At 39.5% G+C, this 23,955-nt stretch overlaps 1 protein-coding gene across 4 annotated transcripts in view; it reads left to right on the top strand.

Moving 5' to 3' along the window:
- LOC120484831 (NACHT, LRR and PYD domains-containing protein 3-like) overlaps positions 1–3,860 on the top strand; it is a 28,322-nt gene extending 24,462 nt beyond the window's left edge. For 3 of the 4 annotated variants that reach the window (XM_089122360.1, XM_089122354.1, XM_089122359.1), the window contains 3 exons: positions 634–807; positions 2,034–2,207; positions 3,383–3,860. In XM_089122360.1, coding sequence (XP_088978486.1) covers positions 634–807; positions 2,034–2,207; positions 3,383–3,389 — 355 coding nt within the window. In that variant the 3' untranslated portion in view covers positions 3,390–3,860. The remainder of the gene's footprint in view (positions 1–633; positions 808–2,033; positions 2,208–3,382) is intronic. The other variant, XM_089122361.1, reaches the window with a different exon arrangement.
- The last annotated feature ends 20,095 nt before the right edge of the window (positions 3,861–23,955 follow it).

Genomic DNA, 23,955 nt, shown 5'->3' with positions numbered 1-23,955 from the left:
CGCTGTATGATTTGGTCAAAGGTTTAATAGACAGAGGAATTGGAAGAAGATCTTGTGTGTGTGTTTGAATGGGGATCACAGTATTTTAAAGATGAATCGTGCAGCTCTACTGTCTTATGTCTTATATTACGGCACTCATAGATAACGACACGTTTCATCCTCTGTTGTAGCAAGAGTGGCGAACTTCTGTCAAGCTCGTCTATAAGCAACGACAACAATAAAGCAATTTAATTTGAATCAATATCAATTCTGGAATAAAAAAAAATCTATTTTAAAATCATAATCAAAAAAATTTAGATAGTTTGGTGAATAGTTTTTTTTTCTCGCAGACCTAACACAGACACACACGTTCCTTAAAATGCTTAGAAATACATTATTAAACATGCTTTTATTTTGTCTATTTTCTATGCAAAGCTCTATGAATTGCTGATTCCTTTCTATGTAAAGCTTTTGAATTACTGTTTGAATTTTCCTTGCATTTATTTTGTGATTATTTCCTCTCTATGTAAAGCACTTTGAATTGCCATAGTTTAAATAATATATAAATAAACTTGCCTTGCCTGTGTTATTTATAGTTTAAGTGTTGTGTTTATCTCTGGATATAGGCTTAATGTGTGTCATTGTTCTCTACAGGTTGTGGGATTGTGGAGTCACAGATGAAGGTTGTGTTGCTCTGGCTTCAGCTCTGAGATCAAACCCCTTACACCTGAGAGAACTGAATCTGTCATATAATAAACTAGGAGACTCAGGAGTGAAGCAGCTTTCTGATCTACTGGCGAATCCTCACTGTAAACTGGAGACACTGTGGTAAGATCATACACAACTCTCACATTAAACTGTCACTGTGAATTCATAAAGTATAATCAAATGGAATAAAATTCAGGGAAATAACTATTATTACTAGGGGTGTAACGGTACATGTATTCGTATTGAACCGTTTTGGTTCGAGGCTTCCGGTTCGGTACGCATATAAACCGAACGATTGCTTGGAAAATTTTTCCTGCCGCAAAATTTGTGCTGGCGCGGCCAACACAATGTTGCGCAACATGTAATGGCAAGCGAATGAAAGCAGAACGAAACTGCGCTACTCATTATGTGCTTCACGGATCGTTTATCAGTTCAGACCAGCAACATCTGTGCAGCGCGAGCCGATCTCGATCAAGCAACACTGTTAACAGACCGCGCTAAGAGATCCGGTAAGAGACCCTGGAGGAGGCAGACCCAGCCTTGGCACTGCTCTGTCCGGTACGGGCACTCCGTACTTATGTGGACAGAACGCTGTGTTTCAGGACCTCAGACCAGCTCTTTGTCTGTCATGGGGGGAGCCAGAAGGGAAGGGCTCTCTCTAAGCAGCGGCTGTCTCACTGGTAGTGGACACCATCGCTTTAGCTTACCAGCAGCAAGGTCGACCGTGCCCCCTTGGTGTGACGGCCCACTCCACTCGGAGTGTGGCTTCCTCTTGGGCTCTAGCGCATGGCGCCTCGCTAGCAGACATCTGCAGAGCTGCAGGCTGGGCGACACCTAACACATTCGCGAGATTCTATAACTTCAGAGTGGAGCCTGTGTCCTCTCTTGTACTCGCTCAACCGGCCAGTACTGGAACCGCTCAGGTGTCTTCGCTTGCTCGCCATTCCACTCCACGGACTGGATAAGTGCGATACTCCCTCAGCTGAGCCTTCTGTTGAAGCCCTGAGTCCTCCAGCACTTCTGACGCTGGCGCCAGAGTATTACTGGGTCGTCGGCTAGATGCCTCCGTGTGTACGGCTCCCTACGGTAGCTGTCAGATGTGTATTATCCACTGTAAGCCTCTCTGAGCATGTGTCTTCCCTTGGCAAGCCATCTGCCATTCCTGGAGCTAAGTTCTAGCCACCGGCAGGTTGACTCCAGTGATTCCCCCATATGAAGCCCCTCGGGCCATATGTGTATTCTTAAGTCCTCCCCTTGGGTAGGCATACCCCCCCGGGTTTAAGTGTTGTTTAAGTGTTGTGTTTATCTCTGGATATAGGCTTAATGTGTGTCATTGTTCTCTACAGGTTGATGGATTGTGGAGTCACAGATGAAGGTTGTGTTGCTCTGGCTTCAGCTCTGAGATCAAACCCCTCACACCTGAGAGATCTGAATCTGTCTGATAATAAACTAGGAGACTCAGGAGTGAAGCAGCTGGAGGATCTGAGGGATGATCCACATTATAAACTGGAGACACTAGAGTAAGAATAATTCTTAACGAATTTCATCATCAGATTTTCATTTAAAGTTTAAATGACTGTATTTCTTGCTAGAAATACAAGTAAAGGTTCTGGTTCAGTAACACTGTGTGTGCGTGTGCGTGTGTTTGTATGTATAGATATTGTGTCTGAGATCACCATATAATGAGTCTTAAATTCAGCTTCAGTTTCTGTCGGTCTCTGAACTTTAAACTGTTTAATATGAGTGTAATTCTGCTCATACTGTTGTGACTGATTGTGAGAATAATATGAATGTTATGTTCATCTTTTCCCCTTGAACTGTCTCTATAGGCATCTTTACACAGCCGAGTTAAGGCTGCTCTAAAGCGGCTCTGTGTCTGCTCAAAGTTCTGTGTAAAGACACAATGCCGCATAAAAGCAAACTGAGAATATGCCGGCCTGACCCGCCTCAGCCGCTAGTGTCAAAGATGACTCTGATATTGTTTTGGTTCAGTGTAAATGAGCGGGAACTTGTGCCGCTCTAAACTACGCCATTGTCATGACAACCAAACACGCGGCGCGACAGTCAAGAAGCGGAAGACAACACATATAGGCCGAGCTCCATATTGTTTTAGCCAAATTAAAACATGTCGGCCAACAAGAGACAATACAGTAAAAGTGTCCTGTACTCAAACCACAAACCAGCAAAAGATCAGAGTCGTCGACGTGTGTAATCATACACAAACACACACACACATGACATGCCTGACACGCTAATAAAACTGACGCCTGTCGTTTCTTTGCCGCGTTTTCTGTGTAAATGCATTTATGCCGCATCAGAGAAGCAATAAACATGCTGTGTAAATGCACATTTAGTGATTTTATGGCGCTTCAGATTTGGTTTCTGTGCCGCTTTTTCTGTGTAAAGACGCCTTATGTGTGTGATAATCTGAGATTTGGGTTGTTATTAACTGATATTAAATCTGTAGTGAGTGTAATGATGATTTCTGCTGGTTCTGGATCAGCTGTCCGTTGTGTGAAAGTGACCTTTCATGTGCTTTTGATTTTGTAAAGTGACTTTGAGCATCAGATAGAAGCTATATTATCATGTTGGAGAAGGAATTAATATAGATTATCTAGTTAGTTTTCTGATGAAAAGATGTGACAGATGTAATATCTCATACTGCATATGTGACTGTGTGTGTGTTTTATTTTAGTTTATAGATGACAGTCTGATGTTCTGCTGATCATCTGATGGTGAATAAGGATCCACTACAGAGACTCACAGTCAACAGAATCAACAGAGACTGAAGATACAGTGACTTGACTGTTAGAAATTAAGACTTCATTTAGATTTCAACCATCCTCTGACAGACCTGATGAGGCGGCAGTGAAACACCTTTTATTTCACAGCAAATTACACTTTCTCATTCATAGATTAACCTTTTTATTTGTATAAACGCACAGTATAAACTCAAAAATGTAAATATAGATCCTGAATGTGTTTGTGTTGTACCAACAGAGGGAGACAAACACTAATGAAAGATTCATTTTTCATAATTATGAGAAGAAAAAACAGTTCAAGCTCATTTTTGGAAAACAATGGAAGGAAGCTTGAGTGTATAATCATGTTTTTAATAATAGCTGCATTACACGTGTATTAATGTATTAAAGGGGTCATATGATGTGTTTTCATGTTTTCTTTTTCTTTAGTGTGTTATGAAGCTGTTCAAGAGGCGTGAGCACATCTCTTGCCTGTATAAGATCTGCAAACATCCAAAGCTCAAAGTCTCTGAAAGACTGTCACTCGCGCCTCATAGATCATCTCTAGTCGGGGATGAAAAGCTGGAATAATGGAGGGATCTTGAATGCTTTTGTCCTGTGAAGTATTTAGTCTTTTAAAACACACACTGCGTCTCCACATAGTTGTGTGTTTGGTGGCCGCGTGTTAGCAAGTCTCTCCTATAGCTGAGAGCCAAACTCTCACGTGGATCGTAGAGAACCCGTAGATCGCTCAGGAACTTCTTGTATCTGTAGCGAGTTCAGACAAATAATGAATTCACAACAATAAATCCCTCAAAACAGGCTTCAGAAGTGCTAATAAAGTGTGTGTGCGACCTCTAGCTTTCTACTATTGTCTCCAGCTGTTGGTCAAAGGGTTGTCCAGGGCTTCTGGTTCAGCAACTCAACTGTACTGGTCTCGCTGGCGTAAAGCATGTCTTCTACTGGGCTGAACAGTGTCCGCCGCTCCTTCATCTCAGTGTTGTGCTCTCTGCTCCACAAGCGCCTCCACACAGCTCCATCTAGGAACATTTTCTTTTTTTAAACGTTTTGTACTAACATTTCCACAAGTTTTAAAGAGCGTTAGTGAATGTTCTGGGAAGGTTCCCTGTTAGCTGGGAGGAAGGAGACGGACACATTTGAGCTCCGCTGTTGGACTATGATCACCAGAAAACTGTGGGATTCTCTGAAATATATGACAAATATGACTCCAGCCAGAAGATCTATCAATGTGAGAGATGAGGGGGCAAAGGCGAATGAGTTGAGCGATGTTTATTGTAGGTTTGCCGTCAGAGACTTCTCACAGGAGCAGAAACTCCACTGGATGCCTCGTCTGAACTGGATTCTCCTAAAACACTCATTGACCCGCATATGGTGGAGAGACTGTGTCCACATGTGTGTCCTAACAAGGCCAGACGCGTCTCTGGGCGGACACTGAAATCTTGCAGTAGAAGAGCTTTATCATTGATCAGACATCTATAGACACACACACACAGTTCCTCAATGTGGAAGAGCTCCACTATTATCCCTGTCCCAAACAAGCTTTGCTGTGAGGAGAACAATGATGATCCTCCAGTAGCGCTCACTCAACAGTAATGAAGTGTTTGGAGAAAATGATGATTCATTTAGTAAAAACAGAGGTCAGTGCTCTATCAGACCCATTTCAGTGTGCACACAGGAGCAATAGAAGCACAGATGATGCGGTTATAGCTATAACACACTTTAGAAATAGGCATTTAGAGGATCCGAGCTCGTACGCACGTCTTATATTTCAGACTGATCTCATGAAGTAGCGTGTGTATGACACGCCAATTCGTATTTCCATTTTTGGCGTGCTATCAACACGCATAATCGCTTTTCAGCGTGTTTATGAACACCGTTGACTTAACGTTATTACTGTATATATAAATATATGACTTACCTCAACCCCATCCCTAAACCTACCCGTCACTGGGGTTAATGGCATTTAGGACTGTTCCCTCACCATCCTAGGAAAGAAAAAGATCGCTCCCCAAATGTAGCTTTTGTTGGGGAAACTTTAATCTCACATGTATTACATATGATTATTGGGCCTTATGTTTCGATATTTTATATTATCTGTTCACCTCCTATATAACAAAAATCATGCGGCCCAGATCAGGCCCAGAACATTCATAAGTTCTGGGCCAGATCTGTAAAACGGACCCGGGCCGGTGTCCTTTAGCACAACGGGCCAATGCCGGTGCAGATCCGGTTTTCACATCTGGGCCGGCACTGGCCCAGCTCCAGAACGGATGAGAATTATTTTAGTTATTTGGCCCAAAGGTGGGCCAGATCTGGACCAGTTCCATACTGGATCCGGGCCAGATCTGGACAGGCACTGGGCCAGCTCCATTTATTAGTTCTGGCCCGGATTCACACCACCTCTGGCATCTGTCATAACCTTGATCTATATAATAACAGAGGAATGGCTTATGGTTTTGCTATCCGTGAAGGAGGTAATTTGTCTTTCCTTTATAATAAACTTCTCTTTCTTTATTAATTTGACTCTGAGTGTCTCTTACGCGGTGATGTCTTTTCATTGAATTTTTGCCTTAACAGTTACTTTTGATATGAAATATAGTCTGGTGTTTCAAATTCTGTAAACTTTCTGACAAAATTAAAACAATAAACCGATCACCTCCTTCTCTTTTCTACTAGTTCTAGCACCAAATAAACATGAATGGACATCTGAAGTTATGTTGAAAGAGGCAGAACAACTTAGTAAAATGAGTATCTCTCACTAAACTAGTTTCATGTTTCATGGAATCGCACAATCTGTGTTTTAACTGCGGAAAGATGTCAATAAAACAGCTTGTGAACGTGTCATGTCACATTTTATTTACCTCAGAAAAATGATTCAATGTCCACCATTTTTTAGTTGGCTAGAAAAAAATAACAAGCGAGCAGAGGAGCATTTTATATGCACTATTGCATATATTTTTACTTCACCTGTTGTCTTTTTTTAAAGTATGTCTGGAAAAATCTGTCAATTTTCTTTTTTTATTGCAATGGTTTAATGTTTACATTTCAACTATGTATCGGAGTACAAGTTAAATTATATAATTAAAAACTTTAAGTGCTATTTAAATAACGCAACTGCTGTTGATTATTAAATAAATTTGATTAATATCAGGTTTCGGTTTGCGTCTAAATGAAAATGTTAATCACTGCTTTGGTAGAAAATAACTTTGGATGCATCACTAAATATAATTCGTAGGAAAGTGTGTTTTATTTCTTTAAATTCCATCATTAATGTTTATAAATTGCAGGTGTGTTGAAGTGTGTGCTGTGTGTGTTTAGGGAATCTTCAAGATTGCAATATGTAATTTTCAAGTGTGTGTGCCTAAACTACTTTTGTAACAAAAGAGATCGAGTTTAATTTATCCAGTGTATCTGTTAGGGATGGAACAATTTTGTATAAAGTATATACATGCAAATATTTCTTAAATGTATACATGCACGTGTGTATTTATATATACAAAATAACTATACACATGTATTATGTAAACACAAACTTTTATTTTGGATGCGATTAATCGTTTCACAGCCCTAATATTATCTCACGCAATTTACATGTTTACACGCCACCGGAGACGGCGGAAAAACATATAGAGAGCATCAGCTTTAGTTTCTGCTCTGATAGACGCAAGATTTCGCCAAACGCCTTTGTGTGTTTGTGGGGAGAGAACATTGTGCTCGATACGGTTTTTGTGTCTCCAGCCGACGAAGGTTAAACCCCGTCTGGCTTGCACTCTTCCTGTAATGTTTACGAGTCAGGTCAGTAGATGGCCTTTTGTGGCTGTTTGAACACCTTCCACCACATGAGCGTTTACACTACGAAAGCAATCCGCTGCAAAATGAAGGCGTTTTCAACCATCTCTGAAGTGTTGGAAAGGGGACGAGCTCAAAACATTTCAGACCCCGTTTACACCTGTATTTATCATCGTCCATTTGTGCTCCGATCGTCAAAAACGCTTCGGGGTGGCCAACAGGAGCGAAATCGTAGATCGTGATGATGAGTCATTTTATTTCACCATCACAATCATGCACTATATAATTATTTTTGCTTTAAATAAGGTTTTTATTACTTTAAATTTCAAAATTTTTCCATATCATTTAAACTAATAGTTTCCTATAAATAAAAAAACTTTCATGTTTACTAAAAAGTAAACGGTAATAATTACAAGCATACTGGAAAACGATCTACGATAGAACAAATGCACAAGTGAAAAGGGCCTACCTGAAAACCTTCAAGCACTAGAAATAAGAAATACTAAATAAATCGAAAAGTAACCAAATGTATGAAAACACTGCAAGTCACTGTGTAAATTAAATAAGCATTTATTATTAAAATTTGATATTTAAATTAAAAAAATAAATTAAATTTTGTTCAAAAGTGTGTTAAACTGTTTAGAAGCAGATCTCCTAGAAGTGGTAAATGCCTCACTTCGCTCTGGGAGTTTTCCGAACTCCCTGAAAACTGCAGTTGTCAAGCCCCTCCTGAAAAAGAGCAATCTGGATAAGACCATCTTGAGCAATTATAGACCGATCTCAAATCTTCCTTTCATAGGAAAGATCATTGAAAAGGTTGTCTTCAATCAGCTGAACAAATTTTTAAGCTCAAATGGATACTTTGACAATTTTCAATCTGGTTTCCGATCGCATCACAGCACGGAGACAGCGCTCATAAAGATAATAAACGATATTCGCTTAAATATTGATACAGGCAAATTATCCGTGTTGGTACTACTCGACCTCAGTGCTGCATTTGACACTGTTGATCACAACATACTTCTTGACAGGCTGGAAAACTGGGTGGGGCTTTCTGGGATAGTCCTAAAATGGTTCAGGTCATACTTAGAAGGGAGAGGCTATTATGTGAGTATGGGAGACCATAAGTCTGAGTGGACATCCATGACTTGCGGAGTCCCTCAGGGCTCGATTCTTGCGCCACTCCTATTCAACCTGTATATGCTCCCAATGAGCCAAATAATGAGAAAGAACAAAATCGCTTACCACAGCTACGCAGACGACACACAGCTCTACTTAGCCCTATCGCCTAACGACTACAGCCCCATTGACTCCCTGTGCCAATGCATTGATAAAGTAAACGGTTGGATGTGTCAAAACTTTCTCCAGTTAAACAAAGACAAAACTGAAGTTATTGCGTTTGGAAACAAAGATGAAGTTCTCAAGGTGAATGCATACCTTGACGCTAGGGGTCTAACAACTAAAAATCAAGTCAGGAATCTTGGTGTGTCACTAGAGTCAGACCTTAGTTTCAATAGTCATGTCAAAGCAATAACTAAATCAGCATACTATCACCTGAAAAATATTTCAAGAATTAGATGCTTTGTTTCCAGTCAAGACTTAGAGAAACTTGTGCATGCTTTCATCACCAGCAGGGTGGATTACTGTAATGGCCTCCTCACTGGCCTTCCCAAAAAGACCATAAGACAGTTGCAGCTCATACAGAACGCTGCTGCCAGGATTCTGAGCAGGACCAGAAAATATGAACACATCACACCAGTCCTCAGGTCTTTACACTGGCTGCCAGTTACATTTAGGATTGATTTTAAAGTATTATTACTGGTATATAAATCATTTAATGGATTAGGACCTCAATATATTGCAGATATGCTCACTGAATATAAACCCAACAGATCACTCAGATCATTAGGATCACATCAGCTAGAAATACCAAGGGTTCACTCTAAGCATGGAGAGTCTGCTTTTAGCTATTATGCTGGAACCAGCTTCCAGAAGAGATCAGGTGTGCTCCTACAGTAGTCACATTCAAATCCAGACTCAAAACACATCTGTTTAGCTGTGCATTTACTGAATGAGCACTGTGCCACTGTTCGTCCGACTGTTACTGCACTTCATTTTATTCTAAATGGTTTTAATTTACTGTATTTTATTTTTATTTTCATTATTTCTTATTTTTTATTCTAAACTGTTTTAATTATTCTGATTTCTTTTGATTATTTTAATTTCTTCCATGTAAAGGACTTTGAATTGCCATTGTGTATGAAATGTGCTATATAAACAAACTTGCCTTGCCTTGCCATAGTATATACTGTACATGATAGTCAGTTATAAACAGTTTCAAACAGATAACAGTTTCAAAAGACAATTATACAAGACAGTAACTGATCACATACAATGTCCGGAGATACATGTTATTTTATAGAGAAGTTTATCCATAAATGAGTGCAGCAAAGCCTGTCTCTGTCTTCCCATTGTCTCTCTCGTGTGCATGTGGTTACATTCCTATTAGGTCATAAAAGTCTCTTATCAGTCTTAAGGTGCTCTGTAACAGGACACCCGACTGACATAGTAAGTAAGGAGTTTCATAGACCTTTATATTCAGTAAACATAATGAATATGAATAATTAGTCCGTGTCTGATTGGTCCAGACCCTACACTTTTTACCTACCACAAATAGTGTACAACTCCATTTTTGTTTTTCCTGAAAAAAAGAAAATAGGATTGGAATGACATGATTATCAATATAAAATAGCAGCTTTAGAGCAGATTTGCGGTCTGCAATAAGAGTGCAATATGTGTTTAATCCCATCTGAGCTAGATCGTCAGAGATGACCCTAATTTATGCACACATGAATGGCTGGTGAGAGTTAAATGGACAGAACTGGATGAGAGTTAAATGTACTGAGTTCCTATGCCAGGGACCTGTCATTGAATTTTCTGGTAAGAAAAAGTATCTGCGCAAGTCCAGGTTTTTAGTAATGCTGACTGAGTGCTCTGTAGGCACGAGAAACATCCCAAGCCCAGCCTTCTTTAAAAGCCTAATAAAATAAAAATGTTTTTGTGCTTTCCTCACAGTGGTAACAGTGTTTGTAGTCCAGCTCAAGTTAGATGCAGGCCAAGGAATTTGTGGCTGTCGGCCCTCTCCACCACAGTGCCCTTGATGGTGAGAGGCTCAGAGGAGGGTTTTCTTCATGAAGTCTATGCCGAGCTCTCTAATTTTGTCTACATGGAGGAACAGGTCATTTTCCTCTCCATAGACCACGGTGTCATTGTCCAGCTCCCTGTACCCTGTCTCATCCCCACCCTTGATAAGGCCCAAGATTGTCGTGTCATCTGCATAACTGATTTATTGTATTCTATGGAGAGGTTTGCATTTGCAATAAAGATGTTGTCTTATTTAAATTTTACAACATGGAAATATGTATTCGCCACGCTGGACTACTGTGTCTTGAGCCTGCTGAAGAACTGTAGGAGGCTGGTGTGCACACAGCCTTTTTTCCGTGCCCTTGTTCACCGCTGGTTTCAAAATATGTTTGTAAAAGTAATCATTTTCTGCTCCGGCACTTTGAACTGGCATCGACTTTCAGCATGTTTCCTATATAATAACGTCTGACGTTTACATTTTACGCGTGAGAGACGAGACAGTCACATAAACCACGCAAAATCCAATCAGAGCATTCAGACTGATGTGGATTTCCTGATATGGATGTAGCTTGAAACAGATTTAATGTGCTGTTCACGTTAGCTATTTCTTATCAGATTTCAATCAGATAAGAACAAAAATAGAACTTGGACTGACAGTCTGAACGTAGCCTATGTCGGGATAAGAAATTAATACTGATCATAAATCCATTCAATAACTGAGAGACAGGTGTAGCGCAGCTGAAATCCTCGTTTGTTTTTATCAATCTCCAGATTATAATATTTTCATTTTTAGCATCATGTCAGTGAACTTCTCATCGACACATTACATCTGGTGTTTGAACTGAGTTTGTGTCTGTGTGCAGAGTGCGAATTACCCCACCATATTTTTGGGGTACTGATCCTTCACTTCTTCTATGACCATCATGGTCCACTACCATATCAATCCCCACTGTGATCGGCAAGTGCAACAAACAAGGTCTAAACGTGCAACAAACTGATAATCAGCAGGCTATAGGATATCTCATTGTTATTATATATCCAACAGAGAACTGTTTTGATCAACTCCCAAAAGTTAGAAGTTAAGCCTATTGCCTATTTCATGAAATATTGATTTGGTTTGTAACGGCACTCCTTCTATGCTATGTACCATTCTTCTCAAAGCAAACAGTTTGACACGACGAACTCATCCAAGTTGTTGTATTCCTTTTTCCTTCTTGTATATTTTTGTACTTCAAAGCAATAACAACCTTTAAACTTTGTATAACAACAAAATATGGAACGATGGTCAAAAAACTGTATTGCTCCGTTACTTGCAAATATCCACTCCCCACTCACCGGCCTGAAAATTATTACCCGACCCGACCCGGAACCGATGTAACCCGACACATCAACATGAATTATCTGCCCGAACCCGGCCCGCGGCCCGACTTAATGAAAATAAAATGCACACAAACTTAGAAAGATTGACTTACTAATCCATCAACAAGATCGCCAGGTCAGCATCACCCTTGCATCCAGTGCTGCTTTTTAGCTCGCGCCCACGAGTGAAAAGCCCGACCGAGTACGTGTATGTGTGTATGTGCGTGTATGCGTGTATGTCTACGCCATTAACGTCCGCGTCATTCCGCGTGTCCGTACACGCAGTCAAATCTCCAGTCATAAATGCCATTAACCCCAGTGACGGTTAGGTTTAGGGACGGGGTTGAGGTAAGTCATATATTTATATAACGTTCAGTCAACGGCGTTCATAAACACGCTGAAAGGCGATTATGCGTGTTGATAGCACGCCAAAAATGGAAATACGAATTGGCGTGTCATACACACGCTACTTCATGAGATCAGTCTGGACTGACAGAAACGTAAAAATAAACATGAATTTAGGCTACTTTAGTTTTGTACACATTGTACTCATGTTAATTATAATCAAATGCATTTTGATTTATTGAAAACAATATTATCATTATTTGTTTGAGAGGGGCACTTTTGATTAATTTTGAAAAAAGGCAGGGGCTCAAGCACCCAAAGTCCTTCCTCCCTGTGCACGTGCCTACGTGCATGTACTGTACCTACATGCACGTCAGCAGAAAACCGTTCTCTATCTCCGTTGCTTCTAGCCAAGGTGGTTAAAAATGGTACGGTCCACAATAGGGGTGTCTGAAATCGCTTTACATTAAAATGTTCCTAAAGTGAAAATAGGAGTTGACTTGTATTGTAATTAGGGGCCAAGCACCGCAGGTGCTTAGGCACCTATTGTATCTGTTCCCGTTCTTTATTCTTCTTTTTCTTTGTTCTTCCGACTGGGTGTCTATGGCAGCCCATAGAATTGTTTGCGGGAAAGTAGTTTTTTTTTTGACATTCTGATAGAGGACAGTCCCAACATAAAATACACCAATTTTGGTGTCTCTAACTCGTTCCCTCTAGTGCCACCAACTGTCCAAAGTTTCACTTTTATTATGCTAATAGCTTTTGAACCGTAAGGCCTATCAACAAAATTCCTGAGCTCATGACGATTCGATCGCACCCTATGACATCATTTTCCGTCATAAAAAAATGGCCGCCATTTTGAATTGTCCAAAAAAACTACTTTTGCGAAAGTAGGCAGCTTCAACATCCGGCTGATGGATTACCCCCTTGGTCATCACAAGCATGACCTGAGGCTACATGCTGCGTTTCAACGCAGCGCCACCTAGTGGTCAGGAGATATGAAAAATGGCTATTTTTGCTCATAACTTCTGAAAGGTTTGTCCAAAAATCATAAACTTGGTCTTGTTAGATTCAGGGCGTCATGCCGAGTCGACTGATATCCAATTTTCCCAGATCGACCATTTTGGCTGTCGGCCATTTTGAATTATGTGCTAAAATGCTGTATTTTTTGAACGCATGAACAAATTGTTACGAAACTCAGTATGGGTCATCAGTACGATGCCCTGAAGGAGCCTGAGAAGTTTTGAAACAGCGCCACCTAGTGGTAAAAATAATTTTTCAAATGCTTATAACTCTGACTGTGGTTGATTTATTTTCATGGGAGTCATCTCATTGAGTTCCTGAATCGTTGCCGAGTCCAACGATACCAAACATGCTGGGTTTCGTCTTACGTTTGGTGTAGCGTAGCGATTTAGTGCGAAAAAAACATTTGGCGATATCTTTGAAACCGCTGTTCCGATCGAGACTGAACCACCGTCAGAAAATTGGAAACATAGGTTGATAGCTATACACTAAAACGCCCAAAGCGAAAATATTGATTCTAAGGGGTAGTAAAACTCAATCAAAGTCATGTTTCAGTCATTTTTTACGTGTTTTTTCATATAAATGTGTATAAATGTGTCTAAAATTGAGACACATATGTATGGGCTCACTCTGAGGACACATAATAAAAAATTGTGAGACTGAGCTTCTTGTTTGCACTATAAGAGAACAAAACATGAAATTTCCATTGACTTCAATACATTTTTGTGAAATAAAATGCTATACTAAACAAATGCTTTGGTCTAACATTACGAAACTCAGTGTGTGCCATAAGCAGCATGCCCTGAAGGTACTCAAAAGATTTTGAGACAGCGCCACCTCTTGGTCCAAAGTTATAATTAATTTCCGAAAATGCTAATAACTTTTGAAGACATATTGCAATGAAACTGATCTTAATAGATTCCTTGGATAATGCCGAAAACATAGATACCAGAGGGTTGTTCCATAAAACAAGATTAGAAAATAAGGCAGGCTTATTTTGGTTAGTCAAACTTATTGTCGGTGATTTCTGTTTCATAAAGCAAACTTAAAATAGTTTAAACTCAGTTACCCTGGAAACTTATGCTGGGAAACTAGCCTGGTCCGGGGCAGGCTAACTGTCAGGCTAATGATGCTTAACCAGACTACCGTTTTAATACTGACCCACTGGGAATGTGACATTGGGCTCTCTGGCATGCTGCCACTTATATTTAATGTAACTATCCGTCCAACAATAAAAACAAATGCACTTTAAAAAGTTTAAATGTAATACATTCGAACATACAAAAAGTAAAACTAATGTAAGTAAAGGAATAGGCCTATTTGTTTAATTGGTGTGATTTTTGTAATGAATCAATTAAATGTCTATAAATAGGGACCTCCACCCATATAGGAGGACTCGTAGTCATGGCGTGTCCTTTCATTGATGAGGATGAGGGAGCGATAATCATACGCAGAGCATTTCGAAGAGAACGTACTTTCGGGGACAGGGCAGACCCGTTGGCTTTTTCTGACTACTACCTGCATGAGCGGTATAGACTCTCGAGGGAAGGGATAACATATATTTGTAGATTACTGAGCCCACACATCGCAAATAGCACACGGCGCAATAAAGCGCTTTTTTGCCAGCGGAACATTTTTGTACACAGTTGGAGATGCAGAGAATATCAGCAAAGCATCGGTTTGCCGCTCTGTACGGATTGTGTAGCCTACCTGTCTTTAAAAAAACGACTTAATGTGTTCATCACCTTCCCTGGCCACAGAGCGATTCACAGTATTAAACAGCCTTTTATGGAATCGCTGGTAAGTTCAAATAAGAACTATATAGAAAATGAATATATTTATTGTCTGTTAATGCACTTAAAAAAACACTCTCAACTTTTGTGGCTTTCCCAAATGTTATCAGAGCTCTGGACTGCACCCACGTGCGCATAAAGCGCCCGTCTGGTCCGCATGAAGCAGATTTCGTTATTAGGAATTATTACACAGTATCAATGTACAGGTACAGTCTCACTGAGGTTATATTGTAGACTAGAAGCAATTGTTCTCTACAATAAGCTGGGCACCAGTGTTCTATTCATAGCAAATGCATTATCAACTCTCTCTCATATATATATATATATATATGTGTGTGTGTGCGTGTGTGTGTGCGTGTGCGCACAATGTAGTGACCTACATTTTTAATTATTTAGATGATTTGTGATGCTGATTGCATCAACACAAATGTAGAGGCAAAATGGCCTGGCTCAGTGCATGATTCCAGAATCTTTCGGGCCTCTTCTCTTTCCCACCAACTGGCACAAGGTATGTTAGTCACTTAACATAGCAAAAACTACAGCTTTAAAATACCTTCACCAAATTCAGTGCTTAATTATTATTTTTATTTATTGAGTGAGTTCACCCTCAGTGAAATGGCAGTTGTGTAAATGACAAGGGGGATCCCTCCGCGCTCCCTTCCTGGACCCACTAGGACACCAGTGTGCATGCTCAGGGAAGAGACTGGTCTCCCGTCCAGCATTTAACAGGTGGCAGTGATGAGGCTTCATTCTCGTCAGGTATGCCTCATCACACGCCGCCAATTCTCCTCATCAGCGACCCTCCTCTTCAATTACACCCTTTCCAGTCGGGAACCTGGTGGAGGGTGGCGAATTAAGGGACGGGGCAGCGCTGATTACAAGGGAGAGGCAGACGATCCGTCACAATAGTATGGGAACTTTCTGTTAATCAATTAACAGTTTGTCACCATAGCATTGTACTACACTCTGTTGCCATTAAAATCATGATAATCTTTTACAGTAAGGCCAGGATTTCTGGAAAGTTCCCATCCGGCAGAGCTTTTCAGCTGTTTGCTGTTTAGCCTCGGAATCTTTTCTAGAAAGATTTTGCTCCCAACTGCAGAAAAAAGTCCAACTGTGTTTATTAAGGGGTTTTATGCAGGAATTTAATAAAAACGCCAAATGCATTTTTATTTATTTGCTCAAAGATGATGCATGTTGGGGCAGCAATAACAGTGGGTCAGAGAGAGAAAGATTTGTGTACGCAGTGTTTCGTCCACCGGGAAATCAACACCCTTCCTGCTAAACGCAGATAGAGATGCTTTCATACGAGTGTGTTTACACTCCCGCTGGAGGTTTCGCTCAGGCCAGCAAGTGTGGGCTTGTTCTGTGGGGAACATTGGGCTCTTTCAGTTCTACGGACCTGGAGCCAAACTAAATGAGGTGATATGCACTAAAAACATCATCCTTGCCATCCTCTGCTGCTTTAATCATAAGCTGTTTTATTGTTTGTACAAACCTCTCACTCTATCCATTAGACTGAGGATATGTAGGACCAGACGTCACCAGGTTAAAGTTCCAATCTGCGGCAAACTGGCGAAAAGCCTGACTGGCATATGGCATATTGTCACTCACCAGCATGTCCGGCACTCCATGCCTGGCAAAAAGAGACTTCAGCTTGTTGATGATCTCTTGTGCTGTCTTGGTTCTCAGACTCACCACTTTAGGGTACTTAGAGAAATAATCAACAACGAGTATGTGATCTGTTCCATTATAAGTAAATATGTCAGGACCCAGCTTAGCCCATGGACGGTCTGGCACTTCATGTGGCAATTGGCTGATACTCTTAAGACCAGACGCATCGACATCGCGTGTATCCAAGAGACCAAGTGGAAGGGGAGAAAGGCAAGAGACATTGGAGAACATTGGTACAAACTCATCTATCATGGTGTCACATCAAGCCGAAATGGAGTAGACATGGCCGTCTGCCAACAACTACGAGACAGCATAGTCGAAGTCGACAACATCCAGTGTTGTGCCAGTTCATACTTAAAAAGAACTAGCTCAAAGTTCAGTTCACACAGATGATAATGAACTAGTTCACGTTCATAGTTAATTTTTTTTAAGATAGGCCACTATCTTACTCAATAGAACCTCTTTACCATCCTTTACCAGCTGCAAATCACTGCCACTCCAAAACTAATCAAAATTATTGTACCAATAAACAAGAGACAATAATTATAGCCAGGAGAAAAAGAATGTTGAGATAGAGAATATATTTACCCCTTAAATAATGTGTAATCATGATATATGGAAATTGGAAAATATAAGGTGCAATCAAGGTATACTGTATGTTCAATGAAACTTTTATTTAGCCAGCATGAACCAAATTACCCAGGACTTTAAAAAGGTATATTCAGGTTCATGGGGAAAAGATCAGTCTACTGACAAAAATCCAGCATATTCTGAACGGCAGTAACTATGTAAACCAGGCCAAAGTAGTCATGTACTGTAATGTCAAATTAGCTTGGGCTTACCCTGCTCAATGTGCAATACTCAACCAACAAATTTTCACACCTTCAAAAGGAAGTAAACAGTGAGTAAACGATGAAAATGCCATTTACATTCATTTATAATAAAACAATCTTCCTGATTATATTTGTCTAAAGAAAATGACCAGCTAGCAGCTGAACAACTTAACTTACTACATACAGTAGGCACTCTGATTCCATGTATGGGGCATTTATTATTCATATGACACACAAACACAAGTAGATAAGACCTGTTTAGTTCAAAAGATCACTCGTCATGGAAAAGCGCAGATCATAATGATACGTGCAGCGCGAGCGCGGCCAGATCTGCCTCGCGCGCGCACTCCAAGTATGCACACTATTGCGACTCCCCACCCTCCCTTCAAGTTACCCCCTATCCGTACTATGAATACTTCGACCTCGTCTAACATACCCAGTGATAATAGACAAAGTCTCCACCACTATACTCTCGGGGGGTGGATTTGGCGACTCAAAACGGGGGTTGGAGGTAAAACCTGACTTTTCAAATGAGCGTGAACGTGAACTGTGCGTGCTGCTCGTTTATTCCTGACAGAGTGAGCGCCGCTCTTGTTCACGTTCATTGTATGAAAAGTGATTCGTTCAGTTCAGCGTTTTGCGAAAATATGAACGAGTTCAGTGAACGTCGTTCATTGAACGCTTTCATGCACAACACTGATAACATCTCTGACCGCCTAATCTCGATCAAGATTGTTTCCGGCCCAAACCACCCTCTGAGTCATCTCATGCTATGCCCCTCAAGTCGGCTGTACCGATCAGGAGAAGGACCAGTTTTGGGAAACCCTCGGCACCCACCTACAGATAATCGCCACAGACGAATACATCCTGGTCGGAGGAGACCTAAACGGCCGTGTTGGCGAAGATCGTGGAGGATGCGATCAAGTCCATGGAGGACAGGGGCTAGGTACACGCAACGACGAGGGAGCCCGCATCTTGGATTGCGCTGAAGCTCATGACCTCGTCGTCGTCAACACCTTCTTCAAAAAGAGATCAAGCCACCTGGCCACCTACACCAGTGGCAGCCACAGAGCCCAGATCGACTACTGGATGATCCGACGAGGTGACCTGAAACTGGCACTTGATGCCAAGGTGATCCCCTCAGAGAATATCGGCCCCCAACACCGGCCACTCGTCCTCAACTTCCAACTTAATTTGCAGCGGAAACCTAAACCGAGAATCACTGGGCCTGAGCCGGTCAAGTGGTGGAAATTGAAGGAACAAAAGCAGCAGCTTGCGATGGCCCTCCAAGCACTAGACATCAATTTCGACCAATCAGTTGAAAAAATCTGGGACGATATCCTCTCCAGCATTCTTGATGCTGCCACCGGTGCCCTTGGCTCGACAAAGCCAGGGTGGCGATTTATAGACAAACAAGTATGGTGGTGGAGTAAGTACGTCCAAGAGGCAATCAAGGCCAAGAAAATGGCGTTCATAACCTGGCACCGCACACAGCTGGACGATGATTTCCAACACTATCAGACACTCAAATCAACCGCAAAACTGGCACATTTATGAAGACAGTTCACTTCGTGTATACAGACAGGAGCCATCTTAGGAAATAGTCTCGATAAGTCGATCCCCGAACGCCGTTGAATATGAATACAGTTCAGAAGTTCGCTGAACTTCATACAGTTCAGATCACTCAGCACGACGTTCGTGGTTTGACTTATCGAGACTATTTTTTAAGATGGCTCCTGTCTGTATACACAAAGTGAACTGTCTTCATAAAGGATCTTCTAATTAAACGGTCTGTACACTTACAAAGTTCTCAATGCTTCGTTTTGCATGTATGGAGTCTCATTATGTTACTGCGTTTGTGTGGGGCTATTTCGAGCTTTGTTAGTGGTATAAACTAGCGATTTCATTTTACTTACTCAATGCCCCCATTACTAGCATTATACGCTAAACAGTTTTTAGAGATAAAACTCTTTACATTCGATTATCATGAAAACAAATCTCAGAGAACGGTTGACTATGTACTGATGTTTTATTAGACCAAAGGTTAATTGTTCACCAGAGTTCTCCTTTAAGTGACCTGCTCTGGTAAATTGAATGTGATGTTATTCCTACATGCACCCAAATGAGCTAGCAGTGGCTAAACCCAGATAGCAAACTGACATTGAATCAACGTGGAAACAACGTCTCTCATGACATTGAAACAACGTTGATTTTGCTCATCGAATTAACGTTGAACCAACGTCAGACGCGGCATTCTTCAAAGCTAAATGAAAATCGAAAATTGGTTTGCTTTCATAACGTTAAAACAACGCGTTGATTTCAAGTTGATTTTCCGTTAGTTTTGAAAGAATGACGCGTCTGACGTTGGTTCAACGTTAATTCGATGAGCAAAACAATGTCAGATCAACGTTGTTTCGATGTCATATTTCCACGTTGATTCAATGTCAGTTTGCTATCTGGGAAGTTAGCTGTAACTTTTACTCAAGTTAAGGTTATGGAAATAAGTTAACGAAATGTACTCTGCTAGTTTTCATTAAACCTTTACAAACGTCTTTTCATTACAGGTTGAATCGTAAGAAGTGCAGAGAAGTGCATTCCCCAAAGTCAAGGTGACTCATTTAGGCTGTAACCTATTTTTCACCATTTCTTTTATTTGGAGCCTAATTTATTAACATATAAAGCTGGCCGTACACTATCTCTTGAGCTAATATTTGTGAATAACAACTTATCTTGCTGTCTGTTTTTGTGTGCATGTGCAGACCTACATTCATTGTCACCAGAGCTCAACTTTATTGGTAAGTTACATTAACACTTTTGTTTTGTATACAACAAATCTTGTATCATATTTTGTATCATTAACTTGTAAAGAGGTTGATTGCATAATTTGATTGGTTTTATATTGATTGTTTTATCTGTGCCCACATAACCAACTTACTTTGCACCTGCATGGTCATCATGGCTGTTAATGCAGTTTTAAGAAATCAGCATTTCTTTCCATACTTTTTATATTAAGTGATTTAAGATGCTCAGTTCCTTATTATCTTTATCCAGTTTAATATGTAGACATGTGTACACACACACACAACCATACACTAATTGAGTTTAAAAGATGTTAGTTATAATTGTAGCTAGAGCAGAGGTGTTTAATTGTGCTGTGTCAATGCAGGTTTTCATTCCAACTGAATACTTCACCAGGTAATTTCACTGGTTAACACACTTACAGTTATTGGGTGGTGAAACTAGTAGCGGATCATGGCACATGGTTAGACACCTCTGAACTAGAACAGAGTTTTAAAAAATGACTGCTGTTGAAGTGTTCTGACATGTTTGTATAAACATTTTAAGACTGAATAAAAGAAAAAAAAAAGAAAATGTACAGCTGAAGTTGATTTTTGTATATTTTGTATAAAATAAATATATTTTTGAGTTAATAGATTTTTATTTAAGAACCATTGGATCAAAATATTATTTTGTAATAATATATAATTAAGTATGTAGAAACTTAATATTTTTAAGCATGGTTCACTTAAAACAATTAAAAATAATATTTAAATGTTTAAGTTTGATTAGATTGTAACTTTTAAGAAAATCTTACTTAAAAAAATTAAGTACTTACCTTAAAAGTTATTATGTAATCGGTTTCTACAAAAGTTTTGAGTAATATGAACTTATTGGGGTTTACAGTGCTGTAGAGTCAGTTTGCACATGAGATGGTGTGAACTGTACATTTTTGCTTATCATAATAGCAATACTCCTAGCCTTTGAGCAGAAATTTAATTGATACACCTGGCGAGGCCATCCCCTAACTAGGAGAGAACTATCACAAGAACATAAATGTGTCTCTTGTAAGAATACAATATCTGCACTGAGCTGTTTTAGGTGTGAGAATACTTTTTTTAAATTTCACTGGATGATTAGGTGATTTAACATTCCAACTTATGAAGTTAGCAGGGCAACCATTATAACCTCTTGTATTTATATTGGCCGCCATATTGTGTATACAGAGAGGTAAGCGGCGCGCCATAAAATAAAATCCCAAAACAAACATAAATAAAAATTTGGCAGAGTAATATCAATTCGTAGATAGGTCCAGTAGTTACCCACCCCCTATCACCCACATGAACATGGTAATTACAACAACCCTCAGAAAAAAATCCACACATTGGCCCTTATTTATTAAAAGTGCGTACACCAAATTTCCAGCGCACACCTGGCGTACACCCAAAACCATGGTGACTTTGAGATTTATCAATATGGACGTTGGCGTACGGCACGCTCGAATCCTACGCCAGCTCAGGAGGTGGTGTACATGCACGCATGTTTTGATTTAGTGCAGAAATGCACAGAAAAACAATTTCTAACACCACAAAACGCACTGACAAACTAAAAGATATGATATATTATGACCCACTGTAAAAAAACAACAACAACAACATAGTAGACTAATTCCCAGGTGAAAAAGAAATATATTTAAATTTGTACTTATTTTGATATACTTAATGTATTTTAAGTGTACCGTATTAAATATGTATTAAATGTGCTAAATTGAAACAACTTCAAGTATATTAAGTGTACTTTAATATGTATTTAAGTTGGTAATAGTAATATATTTTATTATACTAAATTGTGCTAAAATGGAACCATTTTAAGTACATTTAATGTAATATAATAGCACTTATTTAAAGTGTATTTTAATACACTTTAAATCGACTTTAGAAATACAGCATTAGTATATTTTTAGCTTCACATTAATGCGTTCTGACTGAGTACATTTTAAATATAATTTCAGCTTATTAATAATGTATTAGTAGAACACTATAGGACCCACTATTAACATATTAAAAATATATTTTTTCCAAAAACCATTTAATATAAAAATAATATATTTTTAAATATACAGTTAAACATTTTAATTCAACAACACCCAGTAAAAAAATATTTCTACAAAACACACAATCACTCTTTGAAAGATAAACTTTAATGCACTACATCAGTAAAGCATTATGAAAACTAAACAAAATACTTTAACATAAAATGCATTGATTTGCAGAGGTATTAAACAGAACAAAAATAAATAAATAAACAAACTGAAAGGAGTAGTTCACTTTTAAAAAAAACTTTTGCTGATAATTTACTCACCCCCATGTCTTCCAAGATGTCCATTCTTCAGTCGAAAAGAAATTTTTCGAAAAAAAAAAGGTTTTTGATGAAAACATTCCAGGATTTTTCTCCGTATAATGGACTTCAATGGGAACCAAATGGTTCAAGGTCCAATGGCTAACAGTCAATTTGTCGTGAAAGCATGAGAATTGGCTCAATTGCGAGAGTCTTGTGCTGAATGCTTGAGAGTTGGCAGCCCTGACAAATCTTTTTTCGAGTCAATTCATTCATTTCGTTCGTTGAATGAACCTAATGAATCGGAAAAAGATTTGTTAATTTTGATGAACGAGTTCGAATAGGAGAGTCACGAACATGCATAAAAGAACAGAGCAAGGCGACCATTTGAGCTTATAAAACTTAAACGTTGTTATTTATTTATTAAATGAGCGATCATTTCGCTTGATAAGACCCTTATTCATCGTCTGGAATCGTTTAAAGCCCTTTGAACAGTTTGCACAGAAACTGTCTTTTGGACCTTGAACCGTTTGGTTCCCAATGAAGTCCATTATATGGAGAAAAATCCTGGAATGTTTTCATCAAAAACCTTAATTTCTTTTCAACTGAAGAAAGAATGACATGGATATCTTGGCATGGGGGTGAGTAAGTTATCAGCAAAAGTTGTTTCTTTTTAAAGTGAACTAATCCTTTAAGTCAAACAAAGTGAAATACAATAGCAAAAAGTAAAGTGGCCAATTCTTGAGTAAAAAGAGAAGTTGACTTGTTCAGTCCGTCATAGACTCTTTTGGGGACATCAGAACCACCGAGGGAAATCTGGCAAGAATAAAAAAAAAACAAGCATTAGTATAAACTTGTTCATTTATAATACTAATAAAAAGCTGTCACTTTGTTACTTAATTCAGAACACTTACTGAAGTATTAATGCACAAAAAGTCAGATATAATTATTATAATAAATAGGATTTTTCTTTATCATAAAGAATTTTCTAACCATTTCTGAGGTTTCAGGAAGACACAGCTCAGATGATCTTGGGCTTGAGCTGAATGAACCTTGTTTCATGGACTCCAGGGCCTCTTTGAGAGATGCTAATATCCCTGGAAGCTCTACAAGAAAAAATAAAGTTGCATGTTACATAAAGTTAGGGCAGAACAAACAATAGTTTGTGTTCTTCATATATAATTTGTCTTTTGTTTAAATGGTGAAACATATTTAACAGCCCATTCTCACCCCCAAGGCGTCACTTAACTGACGCCTTGGGAAGCATTTGGACATGCTTCAATATCTATCAATAATAATATTAGGCGCCCTTTAGCGTCAGTTAGATGACGCCCTAGGATCGCGTGTACCCTACCCCCACCCCACACCTAAACCTAACCGCGTCCTCTAACTGACGCTTTCCTTTAGCGTCAGTTAGATGACGCCGTAGGA

This window comes from Pimephales promelas, chromosome 2, assembly GCF_988280905.1.
Source record: "Pimephales promelas chromosome 2, fPimPro1.hap1.1, whole genome shotgun sequence".
Lineage (NCBI taxonomy): Eukaryota > Metazoa > Chordata > Actinopteri > Cypriniformes > Leuciscidae > Pimephales > Pimephales promelas.
Note: the sequence above shows the minus strand (reverse complement) of the source record. Positions and strands in the feature narration are given on the sequence as shown.